This window comes from Anser anser (assembly GCF_964211835.1).
Source record: "Anser anser genome assembly, chromosome: 4".
NCBI classification, from domain to species: domain Eukaryota; kingdom Metazoa; phylum Chordata; class Aves; order Anseriformes; family Anatidae; genus Anser; species Anser anser.
In genome coordinates, this window is record NC_139724.1 from 46,008,931 (window position 1) to 46,035,543 (window position 26,613).

General features: G+C 38.8%; 1 protein-coding gene and 1 long non-coding RNA gene across 4 annotated transcripts in view; one reads left to right on the forward strand and one right to left on the reverse strand.

Annotated features, from left to right (window-relative positions):
* Window positions 1-26,613, reverse strand: part of SYNPO2 (synaptopodin 2) — a 93,077-nt gene that overhangs the window by 24,989 nt on the left and 41,475 nt on the right. For both annotated transcript variants that reach the window (XM_083835946.1, XM_083835947.1), the window contains exons 2-3: window positions 7,975-8,126; window positions 2,794-3,587 (exon numbers count right to left, since the gene is read on the reverse strand). In XM_083835946.1, the coding sequence (XP_083692072.1) occupies window positions 2,794-3,587; window positions 7,975-8,126 (946 nt within the window). The remainder of the gene's footprint in view (window positions 1-2,793; window positions 3,588-7,974; window positions 8,127-26,613) is intronic.
* The window catches only part of LOC310899532, a 64,222-nt gene continuing 41,163 nt past the window's right edge, over window positions 3,555-26,613 (forward strand). For both annotated transcript variants that reach the window (XR_014584363.1, XR_014584364.1), the window contains exons 1-4: window positions 3,555-3,628; window positions 5,240-5,320; window positions 10,061-12,076; window positions 13,207-25,598. This is a non-coding gene — a long non-coding RNA (uncharacterized lncRNA). The remainder of the gene's footprint in view (window positions 3,629-5,239; window positions 5,321-10,060; window positions 12,077-13,206; window positions 25,599-26,613) is intronic.

A 26,613-nucleotide genomic window follows, 5' to 3' on the forward strand; every position in this document is an offset into this window, starting at 1 on the left:
CATGTCTGCTTAACATCTGAGAGCAAATGAAATTGTGTGTTGTGTCTGATGGCGGTAGCAGCTTCTGTCATTTATGAGTTTATTTTACTCATATGCATTTCAGAATGTGTATAATTGATAAAAGTAGGTACCTTTATATGCATTAGCTATTTAAAAGCAAGTATATATCCACAGAGTCATTCAAAGAAACTATTAGCATCAACTTTCAGCCCCCTGGAAGACAGTGGGAGTTTGGCCCCACAGTACACAGTTGTAAAAATGTAAAGCAGGTTTCAGTCCTTTAACAAACTTAACTTGCCTGAAACATAATCCAAAATTGTGTAGGATATAACATCTCCAGAATATTTATTTTTAAAATGTGGCAAGAATGAATACACATTTAAAAACTGAATGGAGGAGGCTCAGCTAACTTGTCAAGAGTATTCACTACCATGCATCCGTAATATGTATTTCTTAAAGTATAAACTATTGGTTTTCATCAAGTCATGTGGAGCAAGAATATACACAGCTGTAAAGCTGATAGGTGCACTGTACGTCAGCATGACTGCCTCACTGGCCTCTCCCTTTTAAAAAGAAATAATTTAAAGCTGTTCCTGCCTAAATCAATGGTCCCCTTCCAGTTAAATTCAAAAGGAAAAAGTGTGCCTCTGATATATGAAAACAGAACAGTACATTATTTAATATCTTCTGCTAGCATAAATAAAGCAAACTGGTTAAAGAAAGCCCTGTGCTGTATTTTCTATTAATGATCCTTTTAGCTATGTCAGAGGATGGAGCCTGATACTTCTCCTATTAAAGAAACTTGGAGTTTTGCCATCATGCCAGATGACAGCATGACTAGACCAATGGCTCTCACAAGAACCTATAAAAGAGAAAAGAGCGCGGTGTCTGTACCAGCAATTTGTAGTATTTTATTTCAAGAGGGCCAAATCACGAAATCCTTGGCTCACTCCTTTGACAAGCCAAATGCTTACAATAGTTGCTGGAGACATTTTCCAAAAGTATAGCCTGTAGCATTAGAGTGACTCTGCAAACAGAAACGGTCACCCTTCAGCATGTAAGTTCCATGCTTTCAAATAAACTACTTGCATCAGCAGTGACTGTTTTGCTAGGAGGGGGATTCAGCAGATACTCGCAGTTTTGTGGAAAGCAAAAATTGAGACTCTTCATTTTAATAGTGTATCTTTTCCGAACTCATCCCTGTAATTACTTAATCAATAGATTGACAGAAGAAATATTAATCAGATAAATATAATCTGATAACTGTTTACAGATAAAATTTCTGCTGAGATAAAACACCTGTAATAAATATTCTTCTGTAGTTTAAACTTAAATGCTGTGTTATAGCTTTTAATTTTACAGAAACATGTCTTATATGTGTGGTATTTGCTGCATGCAGACTATTACCCCGTGATGGTTTTAATGTGTAGATTGTATTTTACAAATAATTATAAAAGCAAACATTTTTATAGGTAAAATTGTTGGTTCCTAATGATAATGTTTGCCACTAGCTTAGCAATAGTTGAGAATAACATAGTTGAGATGGGAAAAAGGCAGGATATGTCCTAATTGAAAGAAGAATATATCATGTAACACGTAATTTGTTCTGTATATTTTTGCCTCATTGGAAAAGCAGTGCAAGTAATTCACCGAGAAAGACAGGCACAGTCCCACAGCTGGTTCTAGCTACACAGCCAAAATGTAAAGTATGTGCACTCTTTTTATATGGTCCATTTAATATGCCAAAAATATGTGGATTCGATACAGACACTTAGGCATAAGTAACTGCTTAATCCACTTGCCAATAAGATACAAATGGTTATCATGCTAAAAATATGCTTACAGAGGAATTAGCAATGGGTTAGCAGGCTAATTCCAACACTGCATATGAAATAGCTTGTTGCTACAGTATATCATTGCATGCATTCAAGCAGCTTTGCCATACTGTTACTAAATCCCTGGACAGGATTCTTAACATTGTTGGGAAACACAAACAAACAACAAAAACAATAGAAAGGTCCCAAATTAATAAAATAATAAATGATTTTTACATATCTACACTCAACTGATACTGGATTCAATTTCAAGTGTACTTTCATGTAAATTTCTTGGACAGATTTTGGAGTTGACCTCTGGGTTTGGAGTCAGAAGAAATAGTTCACTTTACAGTCTAGAGAAGACTGACAAAACTGAAAGGATCATGTAACAGTTATACATATGCTAGTGTCTGTCAAAATCTCTTCTGCAGACAACATCAAGCTTTTCTAATAGCCTTTTTTATCAACTTTTTATTATCAAGAGCAGAAGCATGGCTTTGATTTTAGATGATGGAAATGACGACAAAGTTTTTGCTGTAAAAGGAGAAATCCACAGGATTCATTTAGATGTGTGCCAGCAACTTTTTTTTCTTTTTTTTTTAATATTCTACAGATTTCCTTTTAATGTACATGAGAAGCCCAGCAGAATTCATCCCTTTTTGGAGTTATAAGTCTATTTAGTTAGACAAAGTCATGAGATAATTTCAAAGTGGAAGTCTACCAAGCAAAATTATTCAGCACAGTTAAGGCATGGGTATACACTTGATTCATCAACAGGAACATTGCATTACCTTGAAAAAATACATAAAGCAAGAACAGAAACATTGTTTAGAAGACAAAGAGAGAGGGAAGTTAGAAAACTGCAGAAAACAGTCTAAACATTATTTTTCCTAATGTGATCTGAATTCTGAAAAGATGTTTCAAGTTACAAAAGATACCCTTAGGCAGTGTGAATGATTAGATGGGATATACTTACTTGCGTGCCTTGCCCTGTGCTTGAGAGGTCTGTGATCCCTTTCCGAGTGCTGGTTGTCTTCTCCCTGCTCTGTGCCTTCTGATGAGATTGCAAAGGAGAGGAGGGAAGGAGGTGCTTCTGACTGCCCTCCTTCCACTTGAGAATCAACACACCCCCTTTCAGCTAGAGACCTGGGTGCTTCCTTCTCCCTGTCTGAACAGTCTAGGATCACCTCCACCCTGGGGATAGATGGAGCTGCACCTTGGATCCTCTTGACCTCTTTGCCACTAGAAAATTGGACTACTTTGCTTGACCACTGGATGTTGCCCTCTTTCACACCCAGGGGAATTGCAATTACAGGGCTAGTTCCATCTTCTTGTACAGTGGGTCCTCTCCCTGAAGGGGCGCATTTTTCTGCCTCTAGGAGAGTCACAGCAGGAGCATTGGTGCTCTTGTGACCGTCATTTGAGAGGGACAACTGCAACTCAACCATAGTGCCTGGCCTTCTTTCTTCTCTCTTCCCTCTGAGAGCAGACTCATCTGTCACAAGCACTTTGGAGGTGCCTATCACTTTAGGAGCAATTCTGTGGCTTTGTGTGGTCTGTTGTTTCATTTCAGAAAAGTGTATGTTGCTTTCTCCTGCTGCCTGGTGAGTCTCACTGTATATCTCTGTGATGCATAAGTCTCCATGGGGTATCTCTTTGGCTGTATTAATCTGTAGTGTAGCGCTCTCCCTATAGTCCTCATTTTTTATGTTATCATGCTTTCCATTTTCTCTTTCAGCACTCAAAGCTTCATTTATTCCACTGGAGGATCTGCACATACATAAACAAGTAATTCAAGAAATTAAGCTGCTGTAAGTACAGTAATTGTAAGTACAGTTACGGAAGCAACTTTTGTATAGTATTTTTCCCCTAACTTAATTGTGGTACCTGCAAGCAGGTCCATTTAAGTAGAAGAATTTTCCCAGAATGTAGAGGTCTTAAATTAAAACATCTTTGTATATTCCAAAATTCTTCAAGTTAACAGTTCGGTAAGAGAGAAATTACATTATTGCTGTAGGATAATAACTATGATCCTACTACCATCCTTCTGCAGTATTGAATCATATCATTTCTAACATCAGTTTGCTTTCACAGACACATTTCTGTTATAGTGATGCTACTGAGGCTTCTAGGACAACACTTCTTCATCTTTCACATGTGCATGAGAAAAGTAACTTTGCATGACACCAGAACTGTGCTTTTTTTTTTTTTTTTTGGTTCTGTAGCTATTACCACAACTTCTTTAGGCACCTTCCTCACACACAGTTGCTCTCTCAAGTAGTTTACTCTCTAAGGAACAGATAAGAACTGGATGAGGATAAGAGGGAGGGAGGAAGTGAGAGGGAGGGGGTTGAATACTTAAAATACACATTCAAAGAATTCCTGTGAGAATCATCATCCATATATATCATGGAATAATTGAAACATTCTCAGCCTGTTCTGGTGATCCAATGAGACAGGTTACTGAAGCCAGACAATATTTCCTAGTTATGAAAAAAAACATATTTCTGACTGGCAAATATGACTTTAACTTCCTGAAGCCTACTGCGTACCTCACTAACTCCCTTTTTTGAACTATTTATTCCCCTGGTCCAGTTGGGCTGTGTCATTGGTTTTCTGACTTTTAGTGTACTCTCTAGCTTCCTCTTTCAGCACTCTGAAAAGTAGTGACCATACTGACTATTTAGTAATTTAAGAATAAACCTTTTTCTGCACAAGACTGCAACATGCTATTAAGGCTTTCTGTAGACTAGAAGGTAGCAAAGCACTTTTTCAAATGAGGGGAGAGGTAGGTACCCTCAGTAAAGTATTCACATCAAGTACTATAGTGTTTTCCAAAATCAAAAGCAGGTCCCAACTATTCTGAAACTTTGGAACCCCCTACAAAGAAAGGCTGGAAGAAGTGACAGAAGAAATAAATCTGTCAGTATACTGAAGAAGCTTCAATAACACTTGCATTTCTTGCCATGTGGCATACTGTTTGTAGTAGTGTGTGTCTGCCTCAAATAGCATAAAATGTATAACATCCATTAAACTACATATGGAGCTACATAAAGGTCAGACAGATTTTGATTTAGGGAGCTCCTTGTGAGGGCTGCTGGATTCCATCATATTATGCTATTTGGGTGATCAGTTGCACTGCTCTTAAGTACAGATAAATTACAGAAATCCATAAACATTTCCATGTTGGATATGAGACTGGGGGTGGGTCAGCTAAATGTTAGCCTTTATTGGTAGCTGAGTGATTGTGTGTATGTATGAGAGAGAAAGATTTCCACCTTAAAAGGCCTTTGCTACTTATGGATATACTTCTACTCTATATAGACATAAATGTGTATCCATGTGTCAAGAAGCAGAATACTTGGTCTGATCTCTTTTTTGTTATTTATGATTGTTTTGTCAAATTATTATTTTTGTTTCAGGTCTTTCCAGCTCACTGCAAGAACAACATCCCTGGTATAATTCCAGGAAGGAAGCAGAACTCATGGAGTCAGCACAGCAGGGTTTGTCTCAGAGTCATGTTTTACTCCCTACATGGTGCATTTCATTTTGGTATGCATTGAGCACACTCCCTGCCTACCCCTAGAAATTTTGTTTCTAGACTCAGCAGTAGCCCAGGAGTTGCTAACACTGATGTGAAAAGGGCAGGCTAGCTTTTCTGTCCCCACTCTCAATGTTTCCTGGATACACCTGTTCATCATTTGTTGGGAAGGTCAGTAATATGTTTCCCTACATGGCATCTGGAGGGTGCTTGCCCTGCAGGATGTCTCTTTCCTCTGATCCTGCAAACCAAAGATTTTGTGGGCATTGCTGGTCAGAAACTGACTGTGCTTTACAGGAGATCAGGAAAACTTTTTTAGACACCAAAGCCCCAGTAGCATTTCAAAAACTACTTTAAAAGCTAATTTTTCTACCCGTGAGTTCAGTAAGAGCCAAATTAGGTCAACAATAAATGCTTTTGAAAGTCTCATCCTTTGTGTAAATACTTCAGGAACAGTCAGAAGCCTTCCAAGAAGAAATACTCTTCCCTACTAGCGAAATAAGTTTGGATGCAGAGATTACCATTGGAATACCACTTTAATCAGGCATTATTCCTTCCTTATGATTTCTAGCCTTTTCATGAGATGGCTACTCAGGAAAGGAATGACTTGCTTCTCATTGTTCTCTAAGAGTGTGATAAGACACTTCCTGAAAAATCCTTCTGGTTGTGGTGTTGATGGGCTATTAACCACAAAGAGTGTGACAAGGGAGGAGAAGCATTTCAGTTCATTCTTCCCTGCCAGGGAAGATACTGACAGGAGGTACTGGGAGTTGGGGGTGATGAGCTGATGAGAAGAAATTCACAGATTCTTGTAGTTAATTCCTTTAGAATATTTTAGTCACTTTCAGAGCAAGCCAACTTGAGCAACACTTGAGCAACTGCAATTTTCTTAAAATTTATAAGAAACACAGTTTCATTCCATGAAACACTGAAATACAGGTCATAAACACTCTGGTTTGATTCTGATTTTCGGGACACGTATTACTGTTCACCATACATTCAAGCAGAAGCAGTGGAGTGAATAGAAGTTGTGCAGGCACTTTCAGCTAGAGCATAATGTGGTTCATACCACTGAAATGTCAATTAAAGAGCAGCAGCAGACTAGGATTCAAAGCATATGGAATTATTTGTATGGCTGCAAAGTGGGCAGCCAGTCAGCCACAAATATAATTTTCACAAGTGCATTTCCAGTTGTCATGCTATGAATTAAAAACATTGGAATGCAGATATCACATGAGGAGTACTCAGATGATACACTGTTGAACCAGAAACAAGAGGTATGCACTATACAGAAGGTAAGCTGTAATGTTCAGCTATCACTGTTCCCCTGATCTCACCACATTGATCCACTGCTTAGCCAAAAACAAGATGCACAGACAGGCCGTGCAAAATGTCTGTTATAAACAAAATGAATATTCTTTCAGAGCATTTTGTTTTGAAGGCAGATTGTGACTTCAAACTCCGAGACACTTCGGAAAAGTTTCCCTTACACAGGTTGCAGAAACCACAGGGGAATGTCACTTGCTTTTTTCGACATTCCTGGTAATCACAGGCAAGCGCCTTTTTGCAGCAGCGTCCTTTCAGCCTTTCCAGTGACACTGCTCTGTTAGCTGTTGTGATGAATCCTGGCCCTGTCTGTCCTCCTGCTTCTGCATGTGTGAAAGCAGATACAGGGAACTGCAGCAGTTCAACAGGGAGCCATAATTCCTTACAAGGAATGGGAAAGTCTAAGGTCTTTTCTTCCTCTTTTAACCCACGCTGAAGGCAGTTCAGACTTCATCTTATCTGAATGCACAAAGTTTGGGAAGAATGTGCTCACTGTTGGTGGTTCCCAACTCAGGACAGCATATGTTAAACTGATCACCATTACAGAACCCCCTAGGAGTAGACCGATATTCAGTAAGCAGTAATGCTTGCTTGCTCATAAATTCACATGAAGGTTCTCTACTCTAAGAAGCTCAAAGCATTTTCAAAGAAAAGTAAAATTCACTATCACTGATTTATAAATGGAGAAGCTGAGATCCAGAGAGCTGTAAGTGACTTGACCCACCTCATCTAGTGAAGCGATAACGGCTACAAAAATAGAATTCATGATTTCCAGACCCTCTCACCCTCCTGACTACTCACACATTTTGCCACCCAAGATGACCGTTTGCCATGTCATCATCAAGGCATATCTTTGTAACACACTTTCTCCATCTATACAGCCTTTGCTTTTTGTAAGCCTCACTTCCCTATCTATGGGGAATAACAACACTTCACTACTTCAAAGGGGTGGAGAGAATAATTGAACTCAAGACTCTGCAGTATGCAGATACAGTAGTGGACACCTTGTAAGTAGCAAGGACAGTTAATAAGAAATAAAATTGTTATATTTGGAGACTGGATTCTTAATTCTGTGCCTGAACTGTGCTGTTTGAATTATATACCTTAATTCCGTCAGATCAAATACTCTGTCTTCTCTCCCTTTTCCATACCAACAGATTTACAGACACAAGTAAGAGAGCTATCAGAAGATCACAGTAGAGGTCTGCAAAATGAGTGCATTCAACACCAGCATTTTCCACATGGTTCACCAAACAGAATCGCACCAAAGCATTGTGAGCATTCCTGTACCTCTTGATAAGCATCTGCAGGACGTCAGTCAAGCTTTCCATCAGAACGATAACTTCAGCATAGGTTAAGTCTCCACAGGGTTTGCCATTGATAGACACCACCTCATCCCCCTCACACAGGCCAGCCTTTGCTGCTTTGCTTTTGCTGCGAACCTACAACGAGTCAAAAACAAAATTCCAAATTGCACAATTAGTGTTTATTTGAAAACAGCAGCAATTATGTCCCCAACTTAATTTTATCTGTATGAAATGAAAGGATCAGTGTTATTGATCAAATACAAATTTCTGGTAACACAAATCAATAACTTGGCCCATTTGAGGTTAATACTGTTCTCAGTAATAACAAATACAAAAACTTCTGCTTTATTGAGCTTGTGAGCTAGATGTCAAGCAGGATGGACTTTTTTTTTTTTTTTGAAAAAAGAGAGACATGAAAGTTTGGGACAACAGTCAATCAGAGTCTAGCAGAAAGGCAAAAAAATCTCAGTAACTTCAAAATGGAAGACTACAAGAGCTGAAATCCAGGACAAGATTTCAAAAGAAGAGTGTATAACATCGGGCTACTCTAGGCAGAATGTCAACACCTGCATGCTATTAGGGCTGTATGTATACGGATTTCTGATATACTGGACACTTTTCCTTAGGTGCCCAGCCACAGGTTTAGTTGCCAAATTATAAACATCCGAATCACTGAAGTCCTAAATCCATGTTTAGTCATATGAATAAGTTCCTTGATTTATTAAAAATTAAGACATGCCTGTTAGGGTTCAATCTTCACCATTAAGTACTCATTCAATAATCTAAGCAGCTTGGTTTTTGCTGTTTCACTCCTTTTTCCACTGGCAGCATGTTATAACTTATCATAGTTCGTGTATAACAAAGCCTAGAAGGCTTTAACACCACTCAAGGTATGCCATACAGTTGACTGCTATTTTTAAAGTACATATTTTACATATTTTAAAGTACATATTTGGCAAACAGTACATTATTATTAACCAGGATACTTGCAGGAGTATTTTAGAATGACACATACACATAAAAGGGTCGTCCTCGGGTTCTTTTCTCTGTATCTTTTATCTGTTTGTGTGAGTACTTTGGACTTAGACAATACTCAATTGATAGGTCAATACATTCTCCAATGTGTTACAATGATTAATAAAATCCTCAGGGTATTTTCTTGAAAATTTTATAGATGTAGCATAGCTCTATCACGCTCACAGCAGCAGTCAGTCCCCACTGACTCTAGGAGAGTTACTTCTGATATATACTGGTCCTGAGCATCTAGTAGTCCCAGTGACCTATGGAATTATCCCCAGTATCCTGATAGGCTAGGGCCTAGGAGCCATTTCTGGAGGCTATTTTGAAGTTTCTTGAAGTCAGAATAATGTGTAGAATGAAGAGTGAGACTGAACATATTTTTTTGTGGTGGGGACATAGATCTTTGTTGTTTCAATTTATGCATAGCTGTATGTCATATTATGGCTTTTTGAGCAGTGAAGAAACAGATGGCTGGTGCATACAGAAGCTGGTTACTACCTTGCAGGGGAGTTAACATTTACAAATATGGAGTGGTATGCTGCTGTGTTTATCTTCCCTTAGGCAAGAACATAAACATCCTTGTACTTTGGGAAGAAATGAGTTTAGACAGCCATTATTGTTGTGCTTCATATATGAGCTAGTATTTAGGTTAATTTTTTGTTATTGTTTTTTGAAATAGGAAGCTATGCTGTTAAAATTTTACAGGGCACCCCAGGCCTGAATATAAATATTTAATGTGGATGCTAGGAAGAATGTAGAGTGACCCTTTTTCTAAAGACATGTGAACAGTAATTGTAGCAACATGTGAATACAGTAATAGTGTAAGGTGATAGCTATGATGTAAAAAGAAAACTTGTTTCTGTTTCTTTATTAAGTGTCTGAGAATATGGGGTCAGTTCTGCCATAGATTACTGTTACAGCTGTCTAAGGAGAGAAATTGTTACCCATTCCATAACTTCAGTGATTTACGTCAAAAAGTACATATGTACAATGTTAGTACATCTATATAAATTATATACAGCTCAAACAATTTCATTATTTTTTAACAGACTCCTTGGTAGCATTCAAAGAAAATAGACAAGGACATTGAACATCTTTTTACTGTTCTTGAAAGGGCCCTTCAGTCCCTTTTTCTGCCTCATGAATTGTTAAAAGATCACAAGTTGTGAGATACTTGGACCTTTGTAAGAAAACTCAACCCCTTCTTTGACTGGACATGCAGGAAAGAAATTGCTGTAAGTCACTATACGTCACTGTCTGGTTCCATTGCAGTTCATATGCATATTAGAGCAAATTTCCTATCCATATTATATTTCCAGGTTTATCCACATAAATCAAATCATTAACATGATTTTACCATCACAAGATCACACTGTGTGTGCTGTACCTATTAATGGTTCTCCTGACTGTATGTCAGCCTTTTTCTCAACCTCTCCCCAAGGCACCTGTGCCTCCTGAATTTGAACAATGTTAATGTAAGGTAACCTCAGTATTACCCTGTTTTTGGTGTTTCTGTTGGGGCAACAAAAGGGAGGAGAGAGCACTGACAAAAGATGAGCGAGGGATTGTATAGCATATTATAATAGTAAGTTATAGCAGGTTGCTGCTAGGATAGAAATACACCATCATCATTTGTATTGCTTTAGTCTCAGGATATGACCAGGTTGCTCAGCAATATGCAGACTGTCTTACCAGACAAGCTGTAATCATTTTGGATTTTGTTTATTTTTCTTCACTGGAAACCCACAAAAATGACAAAACTAATTTATTTGTGTAAACAATTTTTTTTCAGACTTCTGAAGAGAAAAAAAAAAGGATTTGTGGAAACTAGGATTTTCCTGGTAAAGGAGTTGCTTAATGAATGTTTTTCTCTCAAAGGAAGTTTTGGCAGGAAGCCTTTGGCCAGCTCACTGGGAAATGGAAGCTGCCTTTGTTACCAGAAATACAATTTGGCCAAACAGGGAACAGTAAGACACCTTTACCTGCTTCTTGGGACCTTAAAGCAAGGCACATATGATGATGAAGCAGAAGAGATTCTTCCAAAAGCAGTGATTTCCGTTGCCATATACTGCAGCACAGGCTTCCCCAGTTACTTGTTGCCTGTCTGCTTTGGGATGGAGTTTTCCTTGGGAAGGACAGGTGTGGTTTTTCTCCCCATAACTTATGAATGGGATCTCACTACTAGAAAAATGTGTTTGTAAAAACATTCTTAGTTTTTCAGTACTTGCAGTACTGGCATAACACAGCAGAGCTGAGCCTGTACCGCTAGTGCTGAACCTGTCCAGACACCCAGCTGCTGCTGGGGAAAGTTGTACCACTTCAGCCCATTTTTCCCTGGTGCTCTCTGTGTTGCTTTTCTGCTCTCACCTCAGTCAGGAATTGTCCTTTTTATTATCACTGTTTATATTACATCAATATACCAATATTGTATCGATATTATTATTATTTATTACTCAAGGTGCATATCATGCTTTTATTAGACTGTTTTTTCTTCTAATCACAAAATTTCCAATGAAGTGGCAAAGGAACTATCTACTCCCAATTCCGAAAGTTTTGAGGAAATGATTTTCAAGGGTGTATCTGCATTGCAGCAGTACAGATCTTTCTTAGTCAATGTTGCACATGTTTTGCCCATAAGGAATTTTACATTTCTCATTTTTTAAGTCTTAAAGAGGTTGAATATAAAAAAAAAAATACATAACTGGTGGTGGACAGCTCCTCGCTCCCTTCACCTGGTACCTCATCACATGCAGCTGCTGCAACAGGGTAGTAGGGCTCTCCAAGGGATTTTCAGGAGTCTGTAAAGACTTAGGCTAGAAACTGAGTAAGGCATCAGGAGGATCAGATCTTGGTTGTCAGCAGTTTGATTTAACGGGAGCTTATTGGTGTGAAAAGCTGATAATAGAGAATGTGTTTCTCTCTATTTCTTTCCCTTGTGGAGGAAAAAGTAAGTGGCCTGGCAGCACCAGGAAGAAGCAAGGAACTGAGCCTGGGGCCTGCTGAGGTGCGGCTGTGGGTCTGGGTGTAGTGATGCACTGGTGAGAGGTAACACCCTAGAGGCACAGGTATGTGGGGGGAAAAGCGTGGTGTGGTAACTTACTGTGGGTTGGTGGTAGCTGCAGCCTGCTGCTGGTATTGGGGCAATCGTGGGTGCTTGCAGCAAGTGGCAATTTCAGTCAGATTCTTAACCAGCAAAAGATGGATAAATTGGGGGAATACGCTGTAGCTGTTCTTACACTAGTACACGGCAAAAGAGAGGTTTTGTAGAGAAAGCCAATGCTGAGTGCCCAGCCTTCGTGCTGTGTTCACTGCAGTGAACTTTAGACTTTTACTTTAGACGAGCTCTAGCTCTATTATGTGACCTGAAGTTCCCTTGCCAAGTACCATATATTAAATGTGCTCCTTTGATTTCATCTGAAAGCAGTTCAGTTTATACAACCCAAAGCTCTTCTGTGATACCAATCAACATGTGGTAAGAAAGGATAGCAAGGAAACTTGCTGCTGCAAAATGTAGCCCTGGTGAAGCTAAAAAGCTAAATTAGATGCGCCTGTTATTTGTTGTGGGCTGCAAGTGAATGCACAGACAGCAACTGGGGCTCAGCTTACCAGCTGGTGATCTAAGTTGTGCATCTGAGCACTATAATATGCAGATCAGAATGCTGAGGTATGCTGAACCTGATAACGAGGTCATTGTAGTTTAATGCAAGGCAGTTGCAGTCATGGACACTCAGCAGTCGGTCCTCCAATTGCCCAACTAAGACGTGTATTGGAATACTTTATAGTGTTGTTTGTACCAGTGACTTCTTGGAACGATATCTAAATCTTATTTTGATCTGCTGCAAGGAGTACAAACCTGTATGTGGGAAAAGTGTCTAGGTGGTGTGCTTCAGATATAGCTTGGCTGCGCATTTGCTCTGAATGAGAAGCGATGTCAGCATGAGCATAAGCCATTTAGCCTATTCCTTTATCTATTAAAAGTAAGACTTTTGTGGCTTTAAAACATACACAGAGATATTCTGAATTCAAAGAAAGCTTTCCAAAACTTATTATTCTCACAATTATTTACTGATCCTTTTCCAGCTTACTAGCAGCAAACAAATAACAGAAAATATTGTCATTGGATACAGTGGAAGTACACTTCCCCACAGTTTTTGGTTCCTTGCTCATACATTCGACGTTGTTTGTTTAATTGAAGGGTCAACTCTGGAAGACTGTCTTCAGTTGAATATCCTATCTAATTCCTGAAGCTTCTTCTGAACTGCTGTGTGGCTCAGACTTGAAGCCAGTGTCGTTGGACCTTATTTACACATGTAAGTCCTCAGCGAAGCCACGGTTCAAAGTGTTGATCTTGAGCCTTTGATGGCTCAACATGTTTCATTATGATGAGACAAACATATGTTGCCCACAATAGCAGAGCTTACCAGGCAAATGAGACTTCTGTAGGTCAGCTGCTCGTCTTCACTGTTGTTCGCTGCTTTAGTTACATCAGCTGCAAACTTTACCAGCAGTGACTTTGTGTTTTCTTTTAGACTGATGATTGAACATCAATAGCAAAGGGGGGTTAACAGGGATTTGTCCTTGGACTACTGTTTTGCCCCTGTTGAATAATGATTTCCAATTTAAGGTTACTTTCTCAGATCTAATAACTAACCAGCTTTTAAAGCAGTATTTTTTGCTGCAGTAGTAATCAGTGCCCTTAGATGTCTTGCCATCATCAGTAATGCATAATTGTGTTTAAAAACTATCTGTTAAATAGGTCGTTTTTAATGAAAATAATGATTAACCTTAATCTTGGGATTACAAATAACCCTTACATTGTATAGTCTCTTCAATCTCACTATTACCTAAGAGAGTAGCTTTGTTTAAATGTGCCTGGACTTGAGATCTTTAAATTTTTTCTTCCACAGAAGTGGTGACCTATTTTTTGTTTAGGAAAAAAAAATCAGTTTGGCATTTCCATTATACAGAAATTGTATAATAAATGTTATGTTTTATAAGTTGGTTCTATCTACCTGCAACATTGCAGGACTTTCTGCATGTAACAATAAGATTTTGGCATCTTAACTAAGGGCAACATAGTACTGCCACAATTAAATGCTTATCTGCTAGTTGTTATAATAAATTTAGTTAACTATCATGTTTCTCTTAAATATCTCTAAGGCCAGCATAAATAAGTTAATGTAATCAATACTTAGTTTAATTTTATTGAGCATTAGCTCATACTTTCCAGCAGTTACATTTCTCATTAATTGATTAGCTAGGCGTTAGTCATGAAGTTCAAGATAAGGGATCAAAGATCAGTGTTTCCTGTATACAGCCTTTAAAAAACAGGGAAAAAATAAAAATAAAAAAATAAAAAGCACTTTGCCTCTTCTATTAACAACCCTGCAGCAAAAGCAGAGGCTAGTAAATTTATTTAAATAGAATTAGTGATGCACAATGGTTTATTATGAACAGGAAGCAGAAGTATCGGAAGCAGAAGCACCGACTGCTGTAATTGCTAGTGTTTTTAACAGTATGAAATTAAGGAATTAAAAATAAAGTTACAGATGAATTCAGGTACGCTTTATCATAAATTGTAGGCCTAGGACTTTGCTGTATGACATTTATGCACGCAGAAGTCTTTTAGACACAAAAAGTAACTTTTAGTTAGAAAGCTTTTCATTTTTTAGACAGACAGAAACATCTGTACAGTAAGTTAGGCCTACCTGATAATAGGTTTGGATTTTGGGGGATCTCTCTAGATCTTTTAAGTACATTTCCCAACCTGACAGACGTCAGGCTGGTGAGCACTAATCTTGTTAAGACAAAATCTTGGGTCTCAGCTCACAAACAACTTAATGCAAAGCAGCATTTACTGGTGCTCCTCAGTCCAGAGCACCAGCCCTTTCAGCAACAGTGTTCTGACCCTTCCCAGGCAGCTGGTGGGACATATGTGAAATGCCCCGTAGTCACTCAATCAGTAGAGGCAGTGCAGTGACAAGCTCACCTCAGCTCTTTTTCTTTTTCCCTTTTTTTTTTTTTTTTTTTTTTAACCCAGGCTTACAATGAGAACAACCAAATGGAAATCCATCTTAATACTTTCTTTCCCATCCCCAAGCTTTGTCTTCAGGCAGTAGTTTTTCATTAATAAGAGCTATGCATATCACAAATCATAATATTATGGACTGTGTAAACTCAAGTCTTTAGAAAAAGGGGCCCTGTTTCTCCTTTGCTTCTAATACCTATTAGTACCCACACAAAAATTCAAATATGAGTTCTCTGTTCCCAAATAGTGAGGGGGAATTTGGGGGAATGTACGTAGAATTTGCACTCTAAGACTAGTGAAAGCATGCGGAAGTGTGTTAAATGATTAAGTTGAACAAAGATACTTCTACGCTATCTCCTGAATGGTTTTCCTGGGAGGAAGCATTGAATAATGAAATATGTTTGGCTTGCAAGGCAAGCACTGAAATATTTCCTCAACCAAATTCTTCCCAATAGCAGGATAATGATACTGGGAATTTGGCAGGTCTGCATACGCTTTTTTGCTTCTGGTCTTAAGGAGAAGCTTCTAGACAGAACCACTGTTGTAGAGATTGCTTTTATGAATGTCTATAAAGTTAATTATCTTTCTAAATTATTTTTTTAAATGGGAAAATACAGCATTAGTGAGGTCAAAGGAGAAAAGAGTGCATTCAGGTATGTTTTTGTTAGTTACTGTTCTTTAGTGTCTGATACAATTCTTCAAGTGTCAGATTAAATCTAAATCTGAGTCCTTCCAGAAGATGAGGTAGGATATTGCTCTTTGAGTTCATGGGAGTGCTGCCATTGCTTATCACCAAGCTCATCATCAGAAAAGTTGAACAGTGATATAATATTATGCTAGTTTATGGCAAAAGGTATGTGCTATAGGATGTTAAACTTCATAAAGTGAAGGTTCTTTCTAACTTTTAAAAACCATTGATCTAGTTTCCTGGAAGGTTTTGGGTTTGTTTACCAACCCACAGCTAAAGCAAAATTTGAATCATTGTTTATTCATGTAAAAATTCATGGGATATTCTTGCAGAGGGGTGATGGTATCATCTGATTATTAGTTATTGTATAACTCTGTCTCCAGTCAGTCCTCCTTTTGGTGAAATTACACTTCTTGAGTGCACTGGTTCAGTCTGCTAACTGTTGTCTCCTCTTTGCCATAATGTGAGAAGTACATATATAAAGGTACAGTTCTCCTGATGGTATTTTTGACAAATGCAGAAGAATCAATTTATTTGGTACAGCTTATATATACTGTTGTGGGAGGGTTAAAGAACATGTTTGACCAGTTGTGTATTGATGGAGAACTTACTTCATTTGGAACCAGAAAGCAGACTAATCTCGGTGAAAAGAAAAGCTTGCTCAAATTCCCCAAAGCTATGCCTAATGTGCTGGTGTATCATCTTGCTAGTGGTTGCCTTTCTCTGGCAAAAATCCAAAGCTAGCAGCTGAAGGAGGAGTGAGATAATGACCTCTGAAATACTGATCTGCTATGCTGGCAACACAGCAAATTTCCCAATAGTGAGCTTGGGTACAGCACTTGAAGTCTGTTATTTGTTTTGTGCAACACTTCTAGTGGATAGCCTAGCTAGCTGTGGATTATCCTTTTCTTGGGGCGTACTACTGTGTGCTTAGTAGCTGATGTGTCAAAACTAAAATGTTCTGCTGATTTTCACTAGTGCTGCTTGTGACTTGGTTCACGTATGACAAAGAGAGGAATGATGCTGCTGCCTCTCAACAGTGTGGCTGTGCCTTGTCTTGCTCTGTTTCCATTCTGCCTTTCTTTTTGTCCTGCTTGAATTGTGACTGGCTGTATGCTTTTTGAAATCCTAACCAACTTTGATTTCTTTGTGAACATTCTACCTATGCTCTCCTTTTTTTCTTCTTCTCTGTGCAGAGAGAGAATTCAATTGCCAATGCTTCTTTAGCTAGTGCTTTAGTACGTAAGCAGCATCAAAAGTCTTCTCACTCCAGTGCAGCTTACGGCCTGGAGAAAATAATTTCTGTGATGATTAAAGTTAAGAGAGGATATTATGGCCCAATACAGATGAAAAACATAAATGTCTGTATCAACTGTTATGGAGCAGTTAGGTGGTAACAATGCAAGTACTACAATAGACAGTGCCTAACCTTGGTCTGAGCTCTTGTCATTGATACAGCAGTGGAAGCTGTACATGTGCACCATTAGTATGGTCTTAAGACCATACAGTACGTGTTTCCAGCAGAAAGAGCAGCGCATTTCTTATACCAAAATTGCAACCAAAAGACAGGTAAATGAAAGGTGAAAAGCAAAATCTGCCACCTGAAAGTAGGTACTTATGGTGGTACTAAGATAATACTAGGATACATATACACTGTTTCAAAGAGAACAGCTTTTCTAGCATAGAGTTTTGAGAACTGTTGGTAGAAGAAGTAAAAAGTGTATGAGAAGTAACTGAAAACTTGTGCACTTCCAGACCTGAAATTCAGTTTTTTTAAAAGGACAGCAATTTTTTTTTGGAAAAAAAAAAAAAAAAGGATTCTTCTTCTGTTCCTCCCTATAACTGTGATGGGGTGGGGAAAAAACTGGCCATATGCTTCCTCTTTGATTGGGAGATACTTGATAAGAGGTATTTTTAAGTCCATTCTATGGACATCATGCAGTGCTGTAATAAAGATGCGTGAGCTAGGTGCAGAACTAGAGAGTGAGATAACTGTACGAGGAAGATACTGAACAGGCATGCCTGAACCATGCCAGCAGCTGCCAGCCTCTAGGAAGAGTTGTTCCAGGTCCTTGGAGACAAATGGAGGGAAACAAAGAGTATACAGAAACTGAGGGTGGGGTGCTGGAGTCAGAGACTGTTCTTGGTGCTAAAATACATTCATATGGCTTTAACTGTCAACTAGAACAAATACATACTGTTAAGTGGTTTAGGAATGAGCTGTTTTAAATTTCTCAGGCAAAATTGTGGTGCCAAGGCAAGTTCCTTAGAAAAAGCATGTCACATCAACACGATTATAATTTTCCTTGATGGAGTAAATCTTGTTGGGAGAGCGCTCAAATATGCAGTCCTGTATTGAGCAATCTTCCATAGTCATTAATTGCATTTTTGTGATTCTAAGAGTCACTGCACCGACTACTTCATTAATGCTGTCAGAGCTGATACCAGAACGTTTAATTACTTGTGTCTATGCTTTTAAAACACTGAAACAGCACTCAGTTTTTCTAGGCCTCTGGCACTGAGTGCCATGTTCTGACAAAGAAAATCAGCATTAGCTGTCCAGAGGCCTTCTGAGACAGCTTTCAAAACTTCTGTATGTAAATTAAAGAGCAAAAGCTCCTACTGCTTTTGCAGCAGCATCCTGTGTGAAATGTGCTGATGTGGACACTGCCTTTTTTTCAGTCATACATGACAGTGGGAACTGAGGTTCCAGACTCAGATCAGGATTAGAGGAAGAGCTGAAACTGGTGTTTTTGCTGTGATGAGCAGCTCATGAAGAACACCAGGTGACCACCATTCCTAGAGTGGATTACTGCAGGCAGAGCCTTGGCCTAACACGGTTTTAGTAAACTGGGTTACTGATTGCCATAGTCCAATATGGGAGAGCACGTTAATGGGAGAACAAGTGTGTGGATCCAGGTTGTACTATTTTGGCTAACAATTGGTAATTTTAAGCTGCAAAATCAGTTAGGATAAAATTTGCTCACATTTATCTGTGGTGGAGGTTGGATGGGCCATAATTCATTGTGACTGAAATTGGGGTTATGGACTCCAGACCCAAAGCTTGTCATGAGGTTTGCCTCAGGAGAACTGAGATTGGTTTGTGACTTTCAGCCGCAGCTAGTTTCCCTGTATCTCAGACCTATAAAACTGCATAATCTAGGATTAACTAATTTCTGAGGTGATGTTTATGAATGAGATTTGAGGCAGATTTGCAAGTCCCAGCTGTATCTGGTTACAGAGCATACACAGCTATAGATCTATACAGAACCTGATAATTTGCAGTTTTCTGCTTGGACAGCATTTGGCTGACCTGGGGCACAGACCTGCGCAACAGTAAAGTGTGCTTCATCCCAAAAGCATCTCTGGGAGAGTCAGACCACTCTCAGCATCTTCCTTGCTGTGGGTCAAAGATAGCAAGGAAGAGAAAAGACTCACTTTGAAGAAGAGAATAGACCATTACCCACTGGAATGTCATCGAGCATTGCGATAAAAATGGTGTTGAGAAGTATGAAAAAACCTTCCTGTCTTGAAGGGAGAATGGGGAGATTGGAGGGAGTTTCCTGGAGCTCTTTGCATTTTCCTGAGTTTAATCCAAAGCATGTCTGTGTAATTTGATGTTTTGTCCTGTGACCTGCCTTTCAGACTAAGCAATGTTGGGAGAGGGGAGACTACTTGAAGGGGCTGGGAGAACCTGCTTATTAATTAGTGACATACAGGCCATAAATCCATCCTACTAACAGGTAAATGAGCCACTCAGCTACTAGCATGCATTTTGTCAAACCCACTCATTCCTAGCTTCATATCCTGTATCAATTACACTGTCCTATGTGGCTATCCCATCTCGTTTTCTCTCCTTTGGTCGTCTGCCCAAATTCTCTTGGGGGGTGGGGGGGACGACAGGCAGAAAGATGAAGGAGGGAGGGAGGATTCTCATTACAAATCTGGATAAGAGACAACACGTTTAATCCTTGGAGCAAAACTAGTCCAGTTGACAGTTAAAATGAAATCATTATTCACTCTCCTCAGTCCATTCCCAGAAATGGTATTGTTTATGACAATCCCTTACCATTATGTCATGGGTTTGCAAATATACAAGCATGGCATATGATCATCCGCCCAAAAGGAATAGCAAAGGCAGCAAGAAGAAACAAATGCCGTCTTGCAGGTTTCTGTTTCAGTGAGGGCTGTAGCTATCACTGTCAATGATGTCAAGGTTATACTGAAATGTGTGCCCAATGATGTATTTCTTGCTACTTGCCTCACTGCCTAGGCAGCAATTCAGTCAGCACCAGAAGGACTGTAAAGAGGTAACCAGAACCTTTGCCTCACTTCCAGTGGAGAAAGTAGTGTTTATTAAGAGAGCTTTCTGTTTGTACAATGTTTGGTACAATTGGGCCAGATCTCAAATTGCAGGGTATGGTGGCTTTGGGGACTTCCTAAGTACAAATGAATCAGAATGTTCAAAGAAACCTAATAGCAGGAGCAGCTGGGAAATGCAGCATCCAGATAATATACTTTAAACAGTTATTGTATTATGCACAAATAAAGAGGCCAGTGCCTGCTCTTAAAAGGAAAGCACAAAGCTTCAAGTCACAGAAGTGTGAATCAAACAGTGGCTCAAAGTCAGCTGAGAGCTCAATACAGGGACTGAGTTCCAGCTGCCATTACTTGAAGTCATCTTTAGCTGTGCTGTTCAGCTAAATAAAACATTGAGTTAGACTGAAGAAAATGGTCCTTGGTGCAAGCTGTTAGCTTTATTTACCAGGATTTCACATTAAACTCCACCATTTTACTCTCTTGAACTATTTATATTTCTTTCACTTTTCAAAATACCTCAACTAGACTTGAGCTTCTCTACTTCCTGAAAAGTTCTCTACTGAACAAATTTCAGAATTTCTTATTTCACTGGTTTACGCAAATTTCATTGACATTTCTCTGTTTCTTTGGTTGTTCGTATCTTAGACAGTTCATGGAAATGAAGTGGTATTGGCTAATGGCTGCAGCCACGCAGTGAAGTCTCAGATGGATTTCCCAGAACTCACTAATATATCAAAATATATCACAAAACAAACAAATAAAAAGCATGCAAACTTAGTTACCAGTCTTCTAAGTTACTTAGTGTCCCTCGCACTTCATGGGTGATGTTTTGAAACAACCTTTCAAAACTGAGAGCAGCAACAGGCCTAGCCATGGTATTATTTAGGAAGGGAAGCTCTGCAAAACCAGGTTAATGTTTTGTGAATGTCAGTACGTTCACAAAATACTTTCACATAGATGCCTCCCAGTGTCTTCTGCCTGTTGTCCTGGACAACCCCTTTTTGGTGACTCGTTGGGGAATTCAGATGTTCAACAGCCTCACCTCTCCCTGCTGGCTCAAATAAAGCTGGTCAGGAAAGCATTAGTAGTGGCTCAGGGGGTGGCTGTACACCATGCAAATGCATGCCTACCAGAGGAGGTCAGTGGTCTCATTCTGGGTTTGTTTTACAACGGAGGAGGCACAGTTCCTGTGCTTGTGCTCGAGACCCTAATGAGGGGGAAAATAGTGGGTGAAGATTCTCGAGTGTTGTTTCCAGATCCTCCAGGGAACTAGGAGACAGGATTATTCCCTCTGTGGACTTTGCCACTAGTTATTTAACCCTGCGCTTTCAATTAAACAATTAAAGTCCATAATCTGGCATGAAGATTTCCTTATCTGAATTTCAAATTTTTTCAAAATTTCTCTTAGTTTAATTTGAGTAAGCTTTAAAACAGTCATAGTTGAATTGATGCAAACCCTCAAATAAAATTCATCCTTCTTTTTCAGTGGCTTGTTCTAATATGGCTTTAACCCAAAACAATTATAAGAAAGTAGGAATAAGTATGTCTATTGCAAAGATTTACTTTGGCACCCCCTTGATACTTTCTTGCATAGGCAGACCTTGAACCCATTTGTCAGCTTGTGCATGTTTCATAAAATTGACATGGAGATCAGTATTCATCAGCTGCCTTTCAGCTCTCAAGTAAAATACAGTGTAAGGCTATATACCAGAATTCCAGTGTGGGGCCAACCAGAGTAAAAAATGAGGTATCTTGTAAGTAGAGCATGAGACTTGCAGTGGAACTAAAGACTGAAAGATCCTAGCACAGTCGTGTCTGAGCAAGTTTGACAGAGGTGCTGAGCTCTGTTTAGTGCTCCTGGACTTAGAGTGCTGCAGAATCAGGCCTATCCTTACAGTCTCCAGTTCAGGCATGCTGACGGAGTTGATGGCTTTTTCTTTCTTTGACTTTAGTTGAGAGAAAGTTGTCAACATCTTCAAAAGCTGGACCAGGAGGATTTGTGTTCCCTCTGCCTTTTCCTTTCTGTGTATTCCCAAGAGGAATGTCTGCCTGAGAACTGGAAAAACTGCTACACTGACATGTGAGATTTCTGTTTGCTTGTTTTCGTCTGCCCTTCTGTCCTCAGTGCAAATGTTGGGCTTAACTCAGGGTAATCTTGCCCAGTCAGGCAGTCTGGGAAAGGCTGGCAGTTGTGTACGAAGGCAGGGGGAGGGGGAAAGAAAGGGTGTTATTTTGCAGAGCTGTAAATCCAGCACCTTTTGCCAGTGCTGCATTCTTTTTTTATTGCCTGTTTCTAAAAAGCTATTGCTGCAACAGCACTGACTGCAAACAAAATCTCTTTTACTCAAAGTTCATGACAGGTCATGCATTTTGCACATTTGTGGGACACTTGTAGAAGAACTGCAGAGCGCACTTTCCAAAACTTCAGTTTGAAATGCAACAGTTTCCATGTTGCCTGGCACTTCAATGTCAAAGAGATTTCTATTTTTAGAGAGAGATTCTACTCAAAGAGCTATATAAGGCTGTGCTGAGGAGATCATTACTTTTTTATATAATATAGGAGAAAACTTGTTACTTATTGGGAGAGAAAAAGGACCTGATTCTTCTGTGTAAAACTGGAAAAAAACAAACAAAGAAAAAAAAGATACTCTGCCTTGGATATCTTTTGTGGGGAGAGGGAACAGAAATCAGAACTGAAGACCCAGTATTTGTTTTTAATGTTATTCTAATTTATCACAAGTTCTTGAAAATATTGTTTTAGCCATTAAAAATGGTTAAGAAAGCTCTTTATTACAAGTGATGATGCAAGAGAGAAGGAATGGTTCCAAGCACGGTCTGGTGCCAAAAGACAACTTACTGTGCAAACCGGTGACAGCACTGGGAAAACCCTGCAAGTTATCACCGTGTCCCACATGCGAAACTAGGTAAAATTTGATATTACAGATTCAGTACTTCCAGCTATGTTTTTGTTGTTGTTGTTATCCAGAGCACAAAGTGCACTTAAGCTGATTGAATGCTGCAGGAAAAAAAAAAAAAAAGCAGACTAGTGTGGTGGCCTAAGAGTAGCTGTCACAGTCAACAGCAGAAGAAAGAAGCAGTGTCTAAAATCCTGGCTTTCAGCATGGCTTGCTAGGGAGCCTTATTCTGAAGCCTATTTTTTCCTGATGTAGAATCATTCAGCAAACACAACTCTGTGTTACTCTTAGTATCTAATTTTGTATGAATAGATAGGAAAAAGGTCTGAACAGAATTGGATAAAACCATTCTCAATTAACTTTCTCAATGTCATTTCTGCCACTGTTTTAAGAGGACCATTTGGCTTCCAGGGAATACTATGTCAGTGGAGGCTCTCAGGTCTGGCCAAGCTTTCGGAGGCAGCCCAGGTAACACTGGTTTTAGCAGCTGTTGGAAATGTTAGCACAGCAGTTAGGGCCAATATGGTTTTCCCTGAGTGAGGAGTAGATGAGGTAGTAGTGCTAAATTAAGGACGCTCATCCATTTCTGCTGCAGTCTGACATGGCTCCTAAAATGAATTCTAAATGGAGTCAGAACTGAACTGATTCTGGTCTTAACTTACCTTGGTTTTATATTTCTGTTTTTACATTGTCTAGCTAGCTGTGATATAACCTGTTTGACTTCAGGTGAATAAAATTATGTAGAGCCAGACTATTTGAACTAGGGGTGAAAAAAAAAAAAAAAAAAGGAATTGTTGTCTGCATTTCAGTAACATAAGAAAAGATAGTAAGCAGTCTTGTGTCACGCAGAAGGCAACACAAGCCAAATTAGTTGGTGGCAAAGCAGAAGCATAGGCATCAATTTCCAAATAGTCTGCACTAGGGAAATTTCTTATCCATCCAATGTATTGAACCAGGAACAGCAGGAGAAACAAAACACTCTGTTTTGACGCTTGCTCTTCAGAAGTATCATTATCAATATTGAAATGTATTTTTTAAATTCTTTTGAATACGTTGACATGCTAGTCCTGGCATATTGTTAAAAGTACCAGAAGCAGTTTGAGTATATTGGGGAACCGCTGCTCTGGACAAACTACTGTGCACACAGGTACCTTCTTAGATTTATTGGTGAAATCTGTTTCACATACTGTCTATCTTGGTTTTGAATATTGGGCAGGAACAGAACAACTGGATGACACTACTGGCATTGCAGGCATTTGTTATGTTGTGAATATAGGGTCTGCACTTAAAGGAAATAAATTAGAAAGAGATCATTAAGCTGGAGAGAAAGAGGTAAATTTTAACAGGTCTCTGCACTTTTCAACAGAGCAACACTGCCCCTAAGTGGCTGAGTTACCAGCAACGACAAAAAAATTGCTATCCACATAATTGGAGTGCTCATTTTAGTGCAAATGTGCCAGAGCAGTACACTATTACTTTTTATGACCAGAACATCTAGGAGCCACACGTGAGCTATAAAAAAAATGCAGATAACTGGAGTAATTGCAAGGGATTAATCATGATAAACCTAATGAACTTGGTGATAATTTTACTATGTTGTTCTAAAAAAGGTCTTTTGCAATGTTTCATTCATTCCCAGAGCACCACAACAGAAACCAGCTCCTCATCCTTCCCTACCTGTGCAAAGAACTTACTTCTGCTTTGAGCTGAAATTTTCTCCTTCCTCTTTCCTAGGAAGTGCCTCTCTACCTTCCCTTGCCTCACTGAGAAAGCACACAAGAAATATTCCCGTGGCAGTCCTCTCTTCCTTCCTAAATGTCATCAGCACGCTGGCTTACCCTGCAGCAAAGACACGTTCCTAATTTGATCCACTTCGCAGCTGCCTCAGACAGGAATCCCAGGCTGCCTCTTCCCAGTTCCTGAACAGTCTCCTTCTGGGGCTAAACAAATCTCTACACTGTCTCCTAAACGAGTAGCTGTTTAAGGCTGTAGAGGTTAATTCAGACCACTGTCTACTATGCATTCCCATGGCAGTGGACTTTATACTTTCCTTTTTATTAATAAACATAGCAATTGTATGATATTGAGAAGATACTTTTTAAAATGTTGTACATCTGGTCAGTCGGTTGCCTTAATATATTCTCAATTAACTTTTTCAGTGTCATTTCCACCACAGGTTTCATGAAGTAATTGTAAGATACCGTTTTCTACGCTCATATTAGTTTTCATTTTCTTATCTGTTGTACAGAGGAAGACTAGAACTGGTGACTACTAAATAAATGCAAATTTCCATTTCATGGATCCTAACTCTTTGATAACAGCATAAATCTATTACATAGTGTTACCATTTGTAAAATGTAATATGGGTGCATTAATATCATATAGATGCCTAATCCAAAAAAAAACAATAAAGGCCTATAAGCTCCAAGGTTAAATTCTGAGCTAGAGAAAGGCAAGTCTTAATTGAGCTAAACTATCTTTTTGTTTGTTTACAGTGAAGTATATAAACTTTCATCAGTCAAGCTTCTTATCCTACATCGGATGGGTATGTTGAAGAGAAAGTTGAAAGGGCTGAAAACAAAGGAGACGACTTCAGACCTGAAATTTTCATCCTCATTGACTGATCATCTAAAATGGTGAGTACAAGCTTTGCAGGATGCATATTTATTCATTCAAATGGGCTTTCTGTTTATTTTGCAAATACTTATTTGATATTAACTTCAACATTTGATTGAATACCATTAGAAAATTTGCAAAATTTTCTTCAACTTTAATGTTCATCTTGTGTGTGTCTCTAAATAAGCATACTTCTGTTTTCAGTGCATAATATTCTAATGTCAATAACGTATTCTGAAAAATAAAAGGAAAAAACTACTTAAAGGATATAATGAGGAAGGTGGGAAGCTCGAACTGTTCTTTAGAACTCTGAAAAAAGCAATATTTTCCTTCTGAAATACTGCTGTAAAAGACAAATAAAATTGAGCAATGGCATTATGCTGTATACAAACACCATCAGTCTGTAAGTCGTGATTGTACAATGTTTTGATCATCAGGCCTCCTCTAAATAGCTGAAGGTTAGATCAGCAACACAAAATGCATAGTTACAGAAAACATCTGTATTTTGTTTGTGTATGTAAGCCTGAATTTAGTTAAGCATAAAGATTTGCTTGAAAAGCCACTAACTTCCAAAATATTTATAAACACATTACTAATCTTGGAGTCCTTTTGTGTTTATATGTTTTAGAAAAGTATTTGCCATAATAATAATTCTGAGAGTCCAAAACAAGAGGTGAAACAAACTAGATTAAAGAAATCAGACAAAGAAAATGTTAAATCATTTTTCTATTAGAGTATTTCTAAGTTTGTGAAAACTAATTGACCAGGCAAAGTCTGAAATTATTTTATTTATTTATTCATTTAATATTAAGATACTTAAGGTATTATAATGGTAGGAACAATTTAATGGGAAAGGATGAATGTTTATTAAAAAAAAAAAAAATAGGAGGGAGGTCGATATATAGTCCCCAGCAGGAGTTGTGTATATCCTGTTGCCAGGAAGGTGAAGCTCAGAATTTTTTACAATCCCGTTGAATTGGCTAGCCACAGTATCAAGGAAAACTGCACAGTTTTTGTAAGGCCAGGTTTATGCGA